The sequence below is a fragment of the Mustela erminea genome, chromosome 12 (assembly GCF_009829155.1).
Source record: "Mustela erminea isolate mMusErm1 chromosome 12, mMusErm1.Pri, whole genome shotgun sequence".
Classification (NCBI taxonomy): Eukaryota; Metazoa; Chordata; class Mammalia; order Carnivora; family Mustelidae; genus Mustela; species Mustela erminea.
The window spans coordinates 93087540-93103999 of NC_045625.1; the positions used below are offsets into that span (position 1 = coordinate 93087540).

A 16460-nucleotide genomic window follows, 5' to 3' on the forward strand; every position below is an offset into this window, starting at 1 on the left:
AAAAACAGTATTGATTATTTTTTCACCACACCCAGTGCTCCATGCAATCCGTGCCCTCTATAATACCCACCACCTGATTCCCCCGACCTCCCACCCCCCGCCATTTCAAACCCCTCAGATTGTTTTTCAGAGTCCATAGTCTCTCATGATTCACCTCCTCTTCCAATTTACCCCAACTCCCTTCTCCTCTCTAACACCCCTTGTCCTTCATGATATTTGTTATGCTCCACAAATAAGTGAAACCATATGATAATTGACTCTCTCTGCTTGACTTATTTCACTCAGCATAATCTCTTCCAGTCCTGTCCATGCTGTCTTCCTGTTGAATGTGTTTTGCTTCTGCAATCATCTAGGCTCATGGTTTCATGTCCAGGAAACACATACCTACAATAAAAGTAAGAACAAAACACATAGAAGAAACAAAGCACCATGAGGGAGTATAAGAAGAAATGAGAAACTGCGCAGATAAAAATAAATGTAGATATTGAGATCAATTTATAATGTATGATTTATTATATAGGTATAAGGAAATAAAAGACAGGGAGAATGGAGAGAATATGGATGGTCAAAATGATTGAGCAGAATTGAGAAAGAACAGTGTTGAAATGAAATTCTTTATCATTGGCCTAAAGAACTCAGGGGCTGCTAACATGGCAGATTAGACACAGGCGGAGAGAGACTTAGCAAATTAGAAGACAGTCGTGGAATAAAAAACCAGCATGTTCCATAGGGAGACAGAGAGGCAGGGAATATGAAAACCAGGCCAAGGGGCAGGGAGAAGAACACAACAAGATCTCTGTGTCAGATAGGAGTACTGGAAGGAGGAGATGTGGAAAGAAGAAACACTTAAGAGGTGTTTCTATAGAAAGGTAATCCTTAGAGACCATCTATGGAAATTGCCCAGAATTGAAAAGTCACCAATCTTTAGATTCAGGAAGGCCTTCAAATCCCTAGTAATACAAAAATAAAGAAATTACCACACACAGCAACACTTTATGTTGGAACTGTTGAACACCAGAATAGAGAGAAACTGGTATGAGTGGTCTGAGAGACAGATGACAAACAATAAAAGCAGGGATGTGAGCTCTTAAGTTTGTGAGAGGGAATAATTACCAACCAGGAACTGTAGACTTGTTGCTTTAGTTCAAGAGTGAAGGTGAGATAAAGTCATGCATAGAGAAAGTAAAATCCAGAAGTATGAAAGACCGACAAAACTTCACTAAAGAAATACTGATGGGTAAGTTTAGCAAGAAAGGACATGATTACAGAGGGCAGTACGAGATGTAAAAATCTAGTAGCTAGTGTGCAAATACGATCACACATTTGAGCAACAATAAAGCTGTATGTGCAATATCAGTGTGCAGTTGATGCGATGAAAAGAAAGACAGGTCTACGTGAGCAATGGAAGGTCAACATGGAAAGGAGTGATCAGAATAAGGTGTTTTATGATCCTTGCATTATTTTGTGGAGGGAATTAAAATCTGTTTGATTGTAGGCTTTGTTAAATTGTAAACCAGAGTGTAGTATAAGATTTTAAGGAAGCCCAAAAGAAGAATTGTAAAAGAAAGTATACTTTCCAAACCAAAAGAATTAAAAAAAAAAGAAAAGGACTAGGTGGGGTACAGATTTCACACTATTCAAAAGAAAGCAAGAAGAGAGGGAAAGAAAGAAAAAAAAGAAAGCCTTGGATAAAATCGACAAACAAGTACATAAAATAAATGTAACGAAGTGATAAGGATATAGAGATTTGAAGAAATTATTTCCAGCTTTTATATTTTGGGTATAGAATATATTGGACAATATTATTCAGGCTTTCAACTATATATAGAATATTTACATTTTGGGGCCCCTGGGTGGCTCCGTGGGTTAAAGCCTCTGCCTTCAGCTCAGGTCAGATCCCAGGGTCCTGGGATCGAGCCCCGCATCAGGCTCTCTGCTCAGTAGGGACTGCTTCCTTCTCTCTCTCTGTGTCTGCCTCTCTGCCTACTTGTGATCTCTCTCTCTGTCAAATAAATAAATAAAATCTTTAAAAAGTAAAGAATATTACATTTTTACTTGACCAAAAAAAAAAAAAAAAACCAACCCCAAACAAACAAAAAATCAAACTCAGTTTCAATAAATTTGAAAGAATTATCAACTTAAAAGTAGAAGAAAATTTCCTAAAACTAAAGAGGAATAGTATGTTTCGATTACAGAAGCTCTTATGCCGAGTTAAATAAATGGAACGCAATAATGGGAATTGTTGACTGAAGATTGTGGAAGTGGGAAGAACAGAGAAACATGGTCCCAGTTTTGGTCACCCAAGGTAATGGTGTAAGCTGATTTGCTCTAATGAAATGAGAGCTGGTTGACTTCTTTGGAGCAGTAAGATCAGAAGCAAAAGGAAAAGTGGAATAAATACAAGTTATGAGGGAAAATAACTTTTTCATTGGAAATTTACAGTCATGAGTGGGGAGAATGACAAGGGAGAGTAAACTTTTCCTAATGGTCTTTGGGAAATAAGTAAAATTTCACTTGAAGCATTGTTCAAAAATTGAAAGTAAGCATTGTATTAAAAATAGAAGGAGGGTTGCCTGGGTGGCTCAGTGGGTTAAGCCTCTGCCTTTGGCTCTGGTCATGATCTCAGGGTCCTGGGATCGAGCCCCACATCGGGCTCTCTGCTCAGCGGGGAGCCTGCTTCCTCCTCTCTCTCTGCCTGCCTCTCTGCCTACTTGTGATCTCCATCTGTCAAATAAATAAATAAAATCTTTAAAAAAATATAAGGATAATCAGTGAAAAATGAATTAAATGGGATATTTTACATGCTCTTCAACATTGTGAAATTTTTTCTTCTTTAGGAAAAAAGTTTTCTGTTTCATATTTTAATATGATTGTATGTTTATTCATTCATTTGTCTTTTATCTGATATTGAGAATATTCTTGATTAAACAAAGAAAATGTGTTTATGCTTGAAAGCAGGTGAATGGGGTCATTTAAATGTGTGGTTTTTCATCTGATCTCCTTTTCTTACGGACTGCTGTTAGGTTACAGCGATAATCCCAAGTGTGGCTGTTGGCGCTGTGGGTGGATTTGGGTGGCACAATTTAATTCGTGCTCATAGCACTTTAATCGTATACTTGTGACATTATTAAATTTCAACAATTACTGCTGATAAATTACCGAGGCATTTTTTTACGGGTGTCTGAGCTATTTCTCATATTTTAAAACAGAACAACACATTGGATTTTATCACGCATTTTTCTGTTAGAATCTGGAATTCCCCAAGGTTAGCAGATTTGTATCTTTTATAAACTAATTTTAAGTTCTGTGGTCTTATCTAATGCCTAGATGATGCAGATTGAGAGGTTTATAAAAGAAACGGCAGTATATATACACGGTGTGCTTTGACATAGGCTGGGAATTTTAAATCTCTACTAGCCGCTGAACATTTCAGCATTGCCCCTTGTCTTTGACACAAGTGCTGTATCTCAGCATGGCTGGAAAGGTTAGTAGAGGAGTGAAAAATCCCCATCCTCTTCAGGTGAATTTTGAAAAGAAATGTTTAGTTGCACCCTTGGAAATAACACCAAATAGATATATTACCTTTGTAAGTAAGTGTGTAAGTGTGTATTTGCTTGATGTGTTTCCTAAAGCTTCCTAAAAATGTTCGATTTTCCACTTGTGTAACAGCAGTGGCCTCTAGTTTTGAATAAACATGAACTATTAAACAAAATGATTGTTTTATGGAAATTTTTTGGGCAGAGACCCAAGTTTTCAGTGAACTGTTACTATTGAAATTCAAATAATTTTTAGGTAAACATTACATTAAACAGCAACACTGTTGTGTACCAGGACCTCAGTGGGCTGTTCCAGAAAATACTTAACTGTGAGTGGATTGTACTGAAACTTCCAGAATCATCTAAATTCCATAATATTTCAAATCCCAAAATATAACCCCCCCCATGTATCCTGTATACATTCTTGGAGCTCTATGAAGAAATTACTGCCTTGTGTTTTCCTCCCTCCAACAAAATGGGGAAAAACGGTATTTTGTGGAAGGGTCACGTACACATATTCGTGCTTGGGCTGGATTGATTGTACCTGCTGCCCCCAACTGCAGACTCTTTTGAACAACGGTCCTTGTTGACGAGGAGGGCGGGAGGGAGACGAGGAAGACGGGGAGGTGGAGGGAGGCAGGAGGCAGGAGGCAGAGCAAGAGGCGGGCGGACCCAGTCGCAGAGCAGAGCTTGTGACCAGGCTTCCGTCGGTGCTCACACCAGACTTTGAGCCTCCCAGCGGATTATTTAAAGCACAAAATACATATTTCTCTGCAATGGCGTGTATTCTGTTTCTCATTCTCATGAAACGGTGAGTTTTTAGCTTGGAAATATGTTACTTATTTTGTATTTGTTGTTTTAAATTCTTTCCAGTGAAAATGCCCGAATACTAAATATTCTTTCCAAGATAGTAAGTTCTCGAGTCACCTAAGCCTCGTCCTAAAAATTCAACTATTGGTGATAGTATTTATCGATCAAATAGAATAGGGTGTTGTTGGGTTTTTTTGGTTAAGATTTGTCACGTGGACTTGCGGGAGAAACATTTCTTAAAATATAATTGAACATCTAAATCCTTTCATGTGTCCTCGTAAATTTTTAAAAACTTTGTCTTGTCATTTTTGATCGTCTTACTGTCAGAGAGTAGAGAGGGAATAAAATAACTTTCTTTCCAAATTTTTGGTGGTGCAAATTGAGAAACTTAAAAAATTTGTCCAAAGTTTCAAAATAAATTGTGTTTCCCCCCAAAATATTTATTAGCTGTTGCTCCATGAATCAGCTTATGGAGGAGCACCATCTATGGAATGGAGCTATGTGATTTTATGAGAATCACAGTATATCGGTAAGGCGTGGGAACAATGTCTGAACAAAAATTAAAAACAGGTGCACTCCATTGTTCTGTAGCCATTTTAACAATGTGAGTAGAGTCTGTGGGATATTAGACTCTGCCCCTTGAAATGGATAGCTCAGATTTATGGGTCAGCAAGGCAGGTCTCCAGTTAGTGAGCTACACCTAGTTAAATTCTTTTTAAACTCAAGGTTTACAAAAGACAACTGACAGAATGGGAGAAGATATTTACAAACGACATATCAGATAAAGGGCTAGTATCCAAAATCTATAAGGAACTTAGCAAACTCAACACCCAAAGAACAAATAATCCAATCAAGAAATGGGCAGAGGACATGAACAGACATTTCTGCAAAGAAGACATCCAGATGGCCAACAGACACATGAAAAAGTGCTCCATATCACTCGGCATCAGGGAAATACAGATCAAAACCACAATGAGATATCACCTCACACCAGTCAGAATGGCTAAAATCATCAAGTCAGGAAATGACAGATGCTGGCGAGGATGCGGAGAAAGGGGAACCCTCCTACACTCTTGGTGGGAATGCAAGCTGGTGCAACCACTCTGGAAAACAGCATGGAGGTTCCTCAAAAAGTTGAAAATAGAGCTACCCTATGACCCAGAAATTGCACTACAGGGTATTTACCCTAAAGATACAAACATAGTGATCCAAAGGGGCACATGAACCTGAATGTTTATAGCAGCAGTGTCTGCAATAGCCAAACTATACAAAGAACCTAGATGTCCATCAACAGATGAATGGATAAAGAAGATGTGGTATATATACACAATGGAATATTATGCAGCCATCAAAAGAAATGAAATCTTGCCATTTGTGATGATGTGGATGGAACTAGAGTGTATCATGTTTAGCGAAATAAGTCAATTGGAGAAAGACAACTATCATATGATCTCTCTGATATGAGGAAGTGGAGATGCTACGTGGGGGGCTTGGGGTGTAGGCAAAGAAAAAATGAAACAAGATAGGATTGGGAGGGAGACAAGCCATAAGAGACTCTTAATCTCACAGAACAAACTGAGGGTTGCTGGGGGGAGGGGGTTTGGGAGGGGGTGGGGTTATGGACATTGGTGGGTGTATGTGCTGTGGTGGGTGCTGTGAAGTGTGTAAACCTGGCGATTCACAACCTGTACCCCTGGGGCTAAAAATACATTATATGCTTATAAAATATTTAAAAAATGCAATTAAAAAATAAATAAACTCAAAGTTTAGAGCCACATCAATGCCAACGTGAGTCGACAGCAGACTTTCTCAAGTGTGGCCCTCTGAGTAGGAGCAGGAGAGGGTTCCGGATTCTTGTGGTTCTGTTTCTTACTTGCTGACTCCCCAGTCCTGGTTTAAATGCCACCCACAGAGCACACCATGGGTTCCCGGCTGCTCCTGTGACAGCAGGTGGCCTGTGGAGCTGCTGTACCCAGAAGTGAAGCCTGCAGGCTTTTCCTATCAGGACGAACTTGGCTGTTTGGGTGGTGTGAGCTCAACATGTGTCGAGATGAAATATTACTTAGATATGGAGATTTCAGAAAGTCGCTCTCCACCTTGTGGCCCAGTTGAATTCAGCACGTTTATCAGATACCTGCCCTGTGCCAGGCAGTGCGCTAGAAGCTGAGGAAATAAAGATAATAAATATTGGTTCTTTCCAAAACCTGTGGATCCTTCATGAGAAGCAGGATGAGTCATTAAAAGTGGTCCCGGTGTAATGCTAAAGCCACAGTCACCATTGGGTGTCTGTGCCTTTTGCTGAATGTTTTTTGGGGAACTTAATGGATAATAATTGGGATCACTAAAATTCTGCCCTTGAAACAGGTGCAAATTCTTGGCTCTCTGGTGTGCGGAAGGAGGGCAGCCCGTGACAAACCTGGAACAGCGCTGCACCAGGGCCGCTTCCTCTGAGGTCGGGAAGTCACACAGTTTTGCATTATTTTGAAACCAGGAAGGAATAGATTTGAATTTTTCAGCCAAGCACTAGAGCAGAATTTCAGTCTTCTTGACGTAGAGCTGGGATAAAATCAGTGTAGAGCTGAATCGTTTGTGTCTTGTCGCAGGGAAGTTACTTGAATCACAGCCGTTATTCGTAAGTAAATTCTCAGTTGTTGATAAAAAGAAGGACTTTGCTTTTTAGGAGGCATTATTTTTAGAGCAATTTTGGGTTCTCAACAAAATTACGCAAAGTATAGGGATTTCCCATATTCCCCCTCTCCCCACACATGCACGGCCTCCCCTATTACCAGCAGTCACCCCAGAGGCTTCCTTCATTCAAACTGATGAATCCGTTACCACTCAGAGCTCATGATTTATGTGAGGGGTCACTCTGGGTGTTGTACACTCTATGGGACTTGCCCAATGTATAAAGACCGTATCCACCATGACAGCACCCTACAGAGTGGCTTCACTGCCCTAAGAGTCCCGGTGCTCCACACCCCCATTCATTCCTGTCTACCTCTTAAACTCTGACAGCTACTGATCTTTTTACTGTCTCTATAATTTCACTTTTTCCAGGTGTGTAGCCTCTTCAAATTTGCTTCTTTCACTTACTCATATGCACGTAAGGTTCCTTCCTGTCTTTTCATGGCCTGATAGCTCACTTCTCTTTAGTGCTGAAAAGATCCCCTTGTCTGGTTGTGCCACTGTTTCTTTAGCCATTCGCTGACTAAAGGACACTTAGTTTGACTTCAGGCTTTGGCCATCAGTGAGTAAAGCTGCTAGAAACAGCGTGTATGTATTACTGTGTGGACGTAAGTTTTCAACTCCTTTGGGTAAATACCAAGGAGTGCGGTTGGAATGCACGGAGGGAGTATACTTAGTTTTCTAAGAACCTGCCAAATTGTCTTCCAGAAAGACCATACTGTTTTGCACTCCCACCAGCAATGGATGAGGGCTCCTGCTGCCCTCTGTCCATGCCAGCATTTTATGTGGGCCCAGCTCCAGGTGTTGGCCATGCTGATGGGTGTGTTGTGGTATCCCATTGTTTTAATTTCCACTTCCCTGATGACGGATGATGTCGGGTCTCTTGTCATCTGCTTATTTGACATCTGCCATCTTCTCTGTTGAGGTGCCAGGAAGTCTTTGGACTGATGTTTAAATGGAGTTTTTTTTTTCTTTTTAATTATTGAGTTTAAGAGTTATTTTTATACTTGGAGAGCAGTTCTTTGCAGATGTATGTTTTGCAAATGTTTTCTCCCAGTCTGTGACTTATCTTTTCATTTTCTTGACAGTGCCTTTCTCAGAGCAGAAAGTTCTTTCATCAACACCAGCAGGTCAATCCGTTCTTTCATAGATCATGCCTTTGGTGTTGCATCTAGAAAGTCATTTGCAAACACAGGTCATCTGGATTTTCTCCTGAGCCATCTTTTGGGAATTTTATTTTTTTTGTACTTTACAGTTAGATCTGTGATTTATCTGAGTCAATTTTTGTGAAAGGTGAGAGTCTGTGTCTAGACTCTTGATGTTGCATGTGGATGCCCAGTTGTCCTTATGCCATTTGTCAAACAGCCTGTCTTTGCTACATTGGGTACCTTCAGCTCTATTGTGTGGGCCAGCTTCTGGGCTTTATTCTGTTCCATTGACCCATTTGTCCATTCTTTTGCCAATATTGAGTTGTCTTCACTGCCACAGCTCTGTAGTAGGTCTTGAACTAGCTGGTGTCAGTCCTCCAACTTTAATATTCTGTTGGCTGCTCTGGGTAGTTTTTTCTCTCCATGTAAACTTTAGAATTGGTTTGTTGATATCCACAAAATAACTTGTTGGGATTTTTATGGATTTGCCTTCAATTATAGACCAAATTGGAAGAACTGACATCTTGACAGCATTGACTGTTCCTGTCCTTGAACATGGACCATCTCTCCATTTATGCAGTTCTTTGACTTTATGCATCAGTGTTTTGTAGCTCTCCTCACACAGATTGTGTCCATGTTTTGTTAGATGTATGCCCAAGTATTTCATACTTTTGGATGCTCATGTAAATGGTGTTGTATTGTTGTTGTTGTTTTTAAAGATTTTATTTATTTATTTTTTACAGAGAGATCACAAGTAGGCAGAGAGGCAGGCAGACAGGGAGGGGGAAGCAGGCTTCATGTTGAGCAGAGAGCCCGATGCGGGGCTCGATTCCAGGACCCTGGGATCATGACCTGAGCCGAAGGCAGAGGCTTTAACCCACTGAACCACCCAGGTGCCCCATGGTGTTGTGTTTTTAATTTCAAATTCAACCTGTTCTTTGCTGGTATTTAAGAAAGGGTCGACTTTTTATATTAACCTTATATCCTGTGTGCTGCTATAATCCCTTGTTAGTTCTAGATTTTTGGTCATTTCTTTTGGATTTTCTACATAGATGATCATGTCATTTGTGAACAAAGATTTCTTCCTTCCCAATCTGTATCCCTTTTATTTCCTCTTCCTGTCTAATTGCATTAATTAAGACATCTAGTCGGATATTGAAAAGAAAGGGGGAGAGGGAACAACCTTGTCTTGCTCCCAATTGGAGTAGGAAAGCTTCAAGTTTCTTACCTTTAGGTATGATTTAACTTTAGGTTTTTGGTAGATATTCTTTTTCAAGATGAGAAAGTTCCCCTCCGTATAAGAGTGTTTACAACAAACAGGTGTTGCATTTTGTGAAATACTTTCTTCTGCATCTCTTTATATGATTGCGTGGTTTTCTTCTTTAGCTTGTTGATGTGGGCGATTACATTAATTGGTTTTTTAATGTTGAATTGACCTTATATACCTGGGATGAATTACATCTGCTCTCTTTATACATTGTTGGATTCAATTTGCTAATACTTGGTTGAGGACTTTGCTTCTATGTGTATGAGAGATATCGGTCTATGGGTTTCTTGTAATATCTATGACTGCTTTTAGTATTAGGGTAATTCATTTGTCATAAAATGAATCAGAAAGTCTTCCCTCTGCTTCTAGCTCCTGGAAGTATTTGTAGAGAATTGGTAACCTTCGTTCCTTAAATATTTGGTAGAATTTGTCACTGAAGCCATCTGGACATGGTGCTTCTGTTTTGGAAAGTTTTTAATTATAGATTCAGATTCTTTAGTAGATATAGGCCTATACGGATTGTGTTCTTTCTTGTGTGAAATTGGCAAATTGTTTCTTGTAGGGATTAGTCCATATTTGATAATTAGATTATCAAATTTATAGGTGTAGAGTCAGCCATATTATTTCTTTATTACCCATTTAATGTCTGTGGGATCTATGGTGATGTTCTTTCTTTGATTTCTCTTATTAGAAATTTGTGAACTTTCTCTCTCTCTTTTTAAGCTAGCCTGGCAAGAATCTTTTACTGACTTTTGCAAAGGTCAGTAAATGATTTTGATTTGATTGATTTTGTCCATTGATTTCCTGTTTTCAATTTTATTGTTTGGTATTCTAACAAGAAGACATTTTCAAAAGTCATTTTGTGCTTTTGAGTTGCAGATTTTCTGGAAGACCAAAGCCAGATCATTAGTCAGGAAGCTCTTTTTATTAACAAATATTTGCCCAGTTACATCTTTTCTACCATTTTTATAAAGCATTTGGAATATATAATTTTGTAATTTAGAATTTTCTCAAAAAAACATAAGACATTTTACAAATGCTTTGATCTAAAAAAGGAAACACTAACAGTATGAGTTCACTTAGCTGGAGGGAACCTGAGGTATTATTTAATTATAAGAACAATAATTATTTCAAATTCATACTTAATAATAGTTGCAGTTAATGAGTATTAATTTGCTATCACGCCACTAAAATCAATGGCAAATTTTTTTTTAGTGTTACCATTTAACTTACCAAAAAAGGTGAATCCTTCTACACCAAGGAATAATTTTAAAGGCAACATCTGGATTTAGAGCTATTAATTAAATAGCTCTCATTTAATTCAGTGAACATAAACCCAACCTTTGAAATAATTCACAACATAGGTTATGACAGGAGAGCAAGCCTAGAAGTAAAAACAAGAGTGCTTAACTTAGGACTGTGCTAATGGGTAAGCAAGCACTCTCTGCATGGGTGAGATAAATAAATTAGCCAGGAACTTGGTGTAATTTGTCCTTTCTGACTTGGTTCTCACAGAGATATGATTGTATTCTATTACTGGCATGCACAACTTACTGGAACAGACAAGAAATCTGAAATCACCTCTGCTTTCCTACAGCTGGGCTCCTAATATGCTGGGCTTTGAGGATCATGAAACTAAGTAACTCAGACTTAAACTCATGCAGTTGTTCAAACTCATGGGATGCCCAGTTGGTGGCCAAGTATAGTCCTACATGGCGTCTACATGGGGTGTGCCAGTCTGAGCACACAGCAGCACACATTTTCAGGGGCAAGTGAGGGTGGAGGTGACTGAGATGGGCTTGGAGAATTAGGCACGTGTCCCTAGAGCACCCTGTATGCCATGCTTACAGAATGTCCCATTGCTTCTAGGGGGACATTACTATCACTCACACATGCACAGGTGTGTGCACCTGAGGGTTGGAGACTAGCCAGTGCCCCTGAACCCTGACCAAGTTCAGCACTGCCGTCCAAAGTGCTGACAGCATGGTTCCGAACCTATACGGATTGGGACTCTGAAAGCACACACTTCAGGAAGGAAGGCGTGGGGGCCCCAGATGTTCACAAAGTTCTCAGTGGCCTTGATGGGCCAGCAGGGATCGAGGAATATTGGAGCAGCAGCTCTGGGCCTCATTCCTCCTGATGGAGAGAGATTTCTAGGTATCTTCAGGCTCTTCTGAGTCCGTATGTCCTTGCTGGTCTAGTGGCCAAGGGGCACCCCTGTGTGGGCCTTGATTCCAGCTGCCCATGTGGGAGGAGCAAGTAGCGCTGGAAGTTAAGGGGAATTTAGGTCATACTCTCTGTTCCATTCCAGGGACTGGAGTCCATTGTGATATGCTAAAGGATGAGAAACAAGCAACAAACAAACAAACATGAATTTTCTGTGTGGAGGAATTTTTAATCTCATCCAGAAGATAAGGCATCCTGAAAAGATACCACTTACACATAATTAAGTACAAACTGAATTTGAAGTGTCAAAGAAACCAGAACAAATGTATTACAGACAGGCTGTGGCTAACTGACGGAGTCTGTCTGGGCTTCTTTTCTATCTGTGGGGAAGGGTAGATTTAAATAGTTTTAGAAGATGATCAAGAGCCTAGAAAACCCCCAGATCAGCTCACCTAGAGTGGGAAGACTAAGCCACCTCTATTGTCTCCAGTTGTGGGAAGTTCCAAATTTCTAAGATTTCACCTGGAAAAAATACATATAATTTTAAAACACAGAAGCTGGAATATTGTTTTATAATCTCAGTCTAAGGCTGTTCTGCTGGTAAGACATACAATAGGCTTTTGATTAAAATGACATTGTAATAGGTGCACCTAGTGAGACAAGGTTTGAGTATTTCATAAATATGGATTTATTATATCAGAATGCACATAAGGATGTCTCTAGCACTCTGATCTGAGTCATACATAAATCATGAACAATTTTTTGTTTTTTCTCTAAAACCCATGACAATTGACCATTACTTTTCCTTTAGTATTCTTAAGCCTGAGAACCTCACTTGGAGTACATTTGAACCACTGAAGGATGAGTGCATCTCAAAATTAAGATTATTCCATGGACTCACTCTCATTAATATGAGTGGTTATTATGAAGGGAAATAAAATTGCTTTAGCTTACTTAACTGCAATATTCTCTGTCTATTTTCATATGTTAATTCTCACAAGCTTATTATTTGTACTCAACTTGCTTTCCCTTTAAGTGATAAATAGTAGTTGTTTAAAGTTGATTGTCATCTCACTTGTCAAAATCCATACTTTGTGAATAATTCTTGTACCTTTGAAACATTTCAGGAATCATCTTTTTTTTTGGATAGAAATAATGTTTATCAGATTATTCTTGAGAAAGATACTCATTTAGTGGGATTCACATGTTTTATAATGATGCGAAGAAAAAAGAAAATTAAGTTGGGTCTTGACAATTTTTGCTTCGGGTATCATAGTAGAAAACCTAAACATTTCAGGTTGAAAACAGTAGTTAATATAGGTTTGGGATGGCTCTGGAGGCTTCACCTTACATGGATTAAATGCAGTTAGAAACACACTAAATGCCTGGAAAACACTGTCCAAATCCTGAACCTCTCTTCTCCAGGTACCTTATAAGCATGTGACCACCTTGTTTTTGACCACACAAGTCCTCAACTTCTACTACATTGGAGTACATTGGAACACTGGTTTTGAAGCCTCTAAGTTAGGGTTATAAAAAACATTGGCATTTAAAATTAAATTTTATAAATTGTTCCTCCAAAGAAAGATTACAACACTAAAGCTATTACTTCTTCTTCTTCTTCTTTTTTTTTTCTTTTTAAAGATGAAGCTTCATAGCTAAGCTTCATGAAGTAAGAGTAAAAAATGACAATATGGTTTGGAACGTTGAACACTGCCTTTCACATCTCTCTATGGGGAATATGTCCTTATAGCATCTTTTGAAGGAACTTAATAAGTGTTGACTTGTCTTAGCAGAGTGAGAAGAATAAAAGCAAACATTTTCAACCCTCAGCAGTCCTCTCCGTGAGGGGGTCCCCCTTGTACTCCCTGCCATGTTGCTGTGCGAGTTACCTTGTATTGTTGTGTAACGGCCCACTGCACAGTTGTGGGGGTTGGCTCTCCATTGCATAATCATGTGATAGCATCACTGTCCAGTCGTGTGATTGATTCCCCCTCGAACTGAGGAGAGAGCCGAGGCTTAGCGAAGGATGAGTGACACCCAAGGGTCGGCAAGGCTGGTGAATGCCAGGCCCACCCCAGTCCAGTTGCAAAATCTATGCTAGCTTCAGTGGTGAGATGACGACAGTGTGAGCAGAGGGGACTAGCATCAGGACAGACCCGTGTGGGGCCAGGGCTGGGAAGAGAGCAGGCTTCCCTAGCCACACAATGGGAATAGCCCTCTCTTGCTGTCAGTCCGCTGTGTGATTTCAAGGTGGTGGTGAGGTCCCCAGGAACACCTGTGTACTGAGAGACTAATGCAGGCCTGTTCTGCTCAACATGCTAGACCCTGAGAGACTTCTAGGCTAACTCTCGAGTTAGCTCCATTGACCATGACCTGTAGATAACACTCCTCTTTTGGAATTTTCTAAAGTACTAAGCATACTCCAGTAATAGGTCAACACTTTGTGCTGCCTGTGCACACACCCATCACGGGGGCTTCTTAGGCCTTCCTGTGCCACAGACCCCTTTGGAACTTCACTGAAGTCTGTGTCCCTTCTCATAGCAATGGTTATAAATGCATTATATATATACACTAAATCAGAAATTGTAATATAATGTTTTTTTGTTATTAGCTCATTAAATAACAAAATCTAGTGCTGGGTCAAATACGATCATTTGGAAATAAGGAGGAACATAAATGATATTTCTAGATATTGTGACAATGATTGCTATAAGATGGTCTGTAACTCATGATGGTAACAAACAAACAAAAAAGCATGGGCACTACTGAAGATGCTGTGGTTTGTCTATGCTCATGATTAAAGAAAATGCTGAATTTTAGCGGGAGGTTTAATGAAAATAAAGATGTAGTTTTCCTCTGTCTTTGCAGGCTCCTTAAATCATATCTGTACCCCATGTTATGAACTTCTGAGTCATGGTTCCCCGACTCAGTTTCTATGAAAAATCCTCTTGGGCTTTTGATTGGACTTCTAGTGAGTCTTTAGCTCAAACTGTGGATGACTGAGCATTTAAAAATGCTGTCTTCTGGGTACCTGAGTGGCTCAGTGGGTTAAAGCTTCTGCGTTCAGCTCAGGTCATGATCTCAGTGTCCTGGGATCGAGTCCTGCATTGGGCTCTCTGCTCAGTGGGGAGCCTGCTTCCCCCTCTCTCTCTGCCTGCCTCTCTGCCTACCTGTAATCTCTCTCTCTCTATCACATAAGTTAAAAAAAATATTAAAATAAATGCAATCTTCTGGTCTGTGATCGTGGAAGTCTGTATTTTACTCAGTTTTTCTTTAATGTCATTCAGTACAGTTTTTATAATTATCCCCATAAATGTTTTGCACAGTTTTGTAAGATTCATTCTTAGATACTTTACGTGTTTTGTTGTTATTTGCTATTCTAGTTATCGTTGGACCCCAGTTAGAGTTTAAGATGAAATCGGTTTTGGGATGTTGAGCTATTAAACCAGTCACTTACTGACTTTTGGACTTTGTGCCTCTGGAGTTGTATCATCTGGAAGTGATGGTGGTTGCTTTTTTCATTTTTTTTTTCCATTCCCAATTCTGTGCTTTTAATTCTTAAAGGTTCTTTTATGTACTGATAAGACTCTGAGAGCTGCTTTCAGCAGAAGCTGTGATGCCTGTTAAAGTCTTCTTCCTGATTTTAAAGGAAATTCTTTTAATAGTTTTCCACTGAGGGGCAGTGGGCTGGAACCACTTTTAGCAGCCAGCAAGAGCCATTCATTCACTTTCCATGAATTTTGTAAGCCAGTTGTTAAAACACAGTCATTATTAAAGATTAAGTTGTCTAAAGTTACAGTTAAGTAAATCATGTTAAGAACAAAGGTAAATTCTCCAAACTCGCCAGGTACTACTTTCTTTCATGGCATCTCACTCTTGTCTATGCTCTTGAGGTTATTTTAATCTCTTAATCTGCACGGTGGAAACACTGTACAATGAAGTGACATGTGCGACCCCCTTACCCTTGCGATGGTTGGTGACATCATGCTGACAGCTGGGAACGCCCACGATGGGAGTATGTACACCACGGAAGATGGCAAGTGCTACCCATCGGGGGCTTTATTTTCTTTGCCACCGACTAACACACCTCTGATCAAGACCGACGTCCGCCATGGGTTCTAGCATTTTCTCGGCCTGTTAAGTAGAAGCAAGGACAGGAGGGAGGCGAGGAGGGCGAGGAAGAAGGCAGGGGAAGGCAGGGAGGGCAGAAGTCGGGAGTGCCTGGAGCAGGGGTTCGTCTGAATTTGCGGTTTTCCTCACAGATGGCTGTGATGTCCCGCTGGCGTCCACGTTGCCTCGAGAGTCCTTCAGCTGCTCCTCACAGCTGTCCAGCAGCCACGGCCCGGGGTTCGCAAGTCTTAATCGCAGAGACGGTGAGTCTGATGCTGTCTTGCTGTTAGCCCATCACGAGTCGTTCTCAGAGAATAACGACCATTCTTACCTCATATTCATTCTTGTGGCTCGAAGAGTAATTACATCGCAGTTGGATGGAAATGAAGCAGGTTCAGCCTTGTATCATTTCTAGCTTCCTGCGTCTGTAGCCTTCTTCTTTTCTGTTGGTTCTGATGTTTCCCTTCCCTGCTGATGGTCGGCAAGTGGTCATAAATGAGACCTGAATCAGAAGGGAATTACTGGAGGCTCCAAATTATTTTCATCCCTTTTTAGTTTCAGAGCACTCCACGGACGGGTGACTAGCAAGTGTGCTTATTGTGGGTAACTAAAACGACAAACACGGGGCTCCTGGGTGGCTCAGTGATCTCAGGGTCCAGGGATGGAGCCCCATGTCTGGCTCCCTGCTCGGTGGGGAGCCTGCTTCTCCCTCTCTTCCCAGCTCCTGCTCTTTCT

General features: G+C 40.3%; 1 protein-coding gene across 1 annotated transcript in view; it reads left to right on the forward strand.

Annotated features, from left to right (window-relative positions):
• Positions 1 to 16460, forward strand: part of LOC116570531 (contactin-associated protein-like 3) — a 163156-nt gene that overhangs the window by 10833 nt on the left and 135863 nt on the right. Inside the window, exon 2 of the mRNA XM_032307716.1 lies at positions 15878 to 15988. Within this exon, the coding sequence (XP_032163607.1) occupies positions 15878 to 15988 (111 nt within the window). The remainder of the gene's footprint in view (positions 1 to 15877; positions 15989 to 16460) is intronic.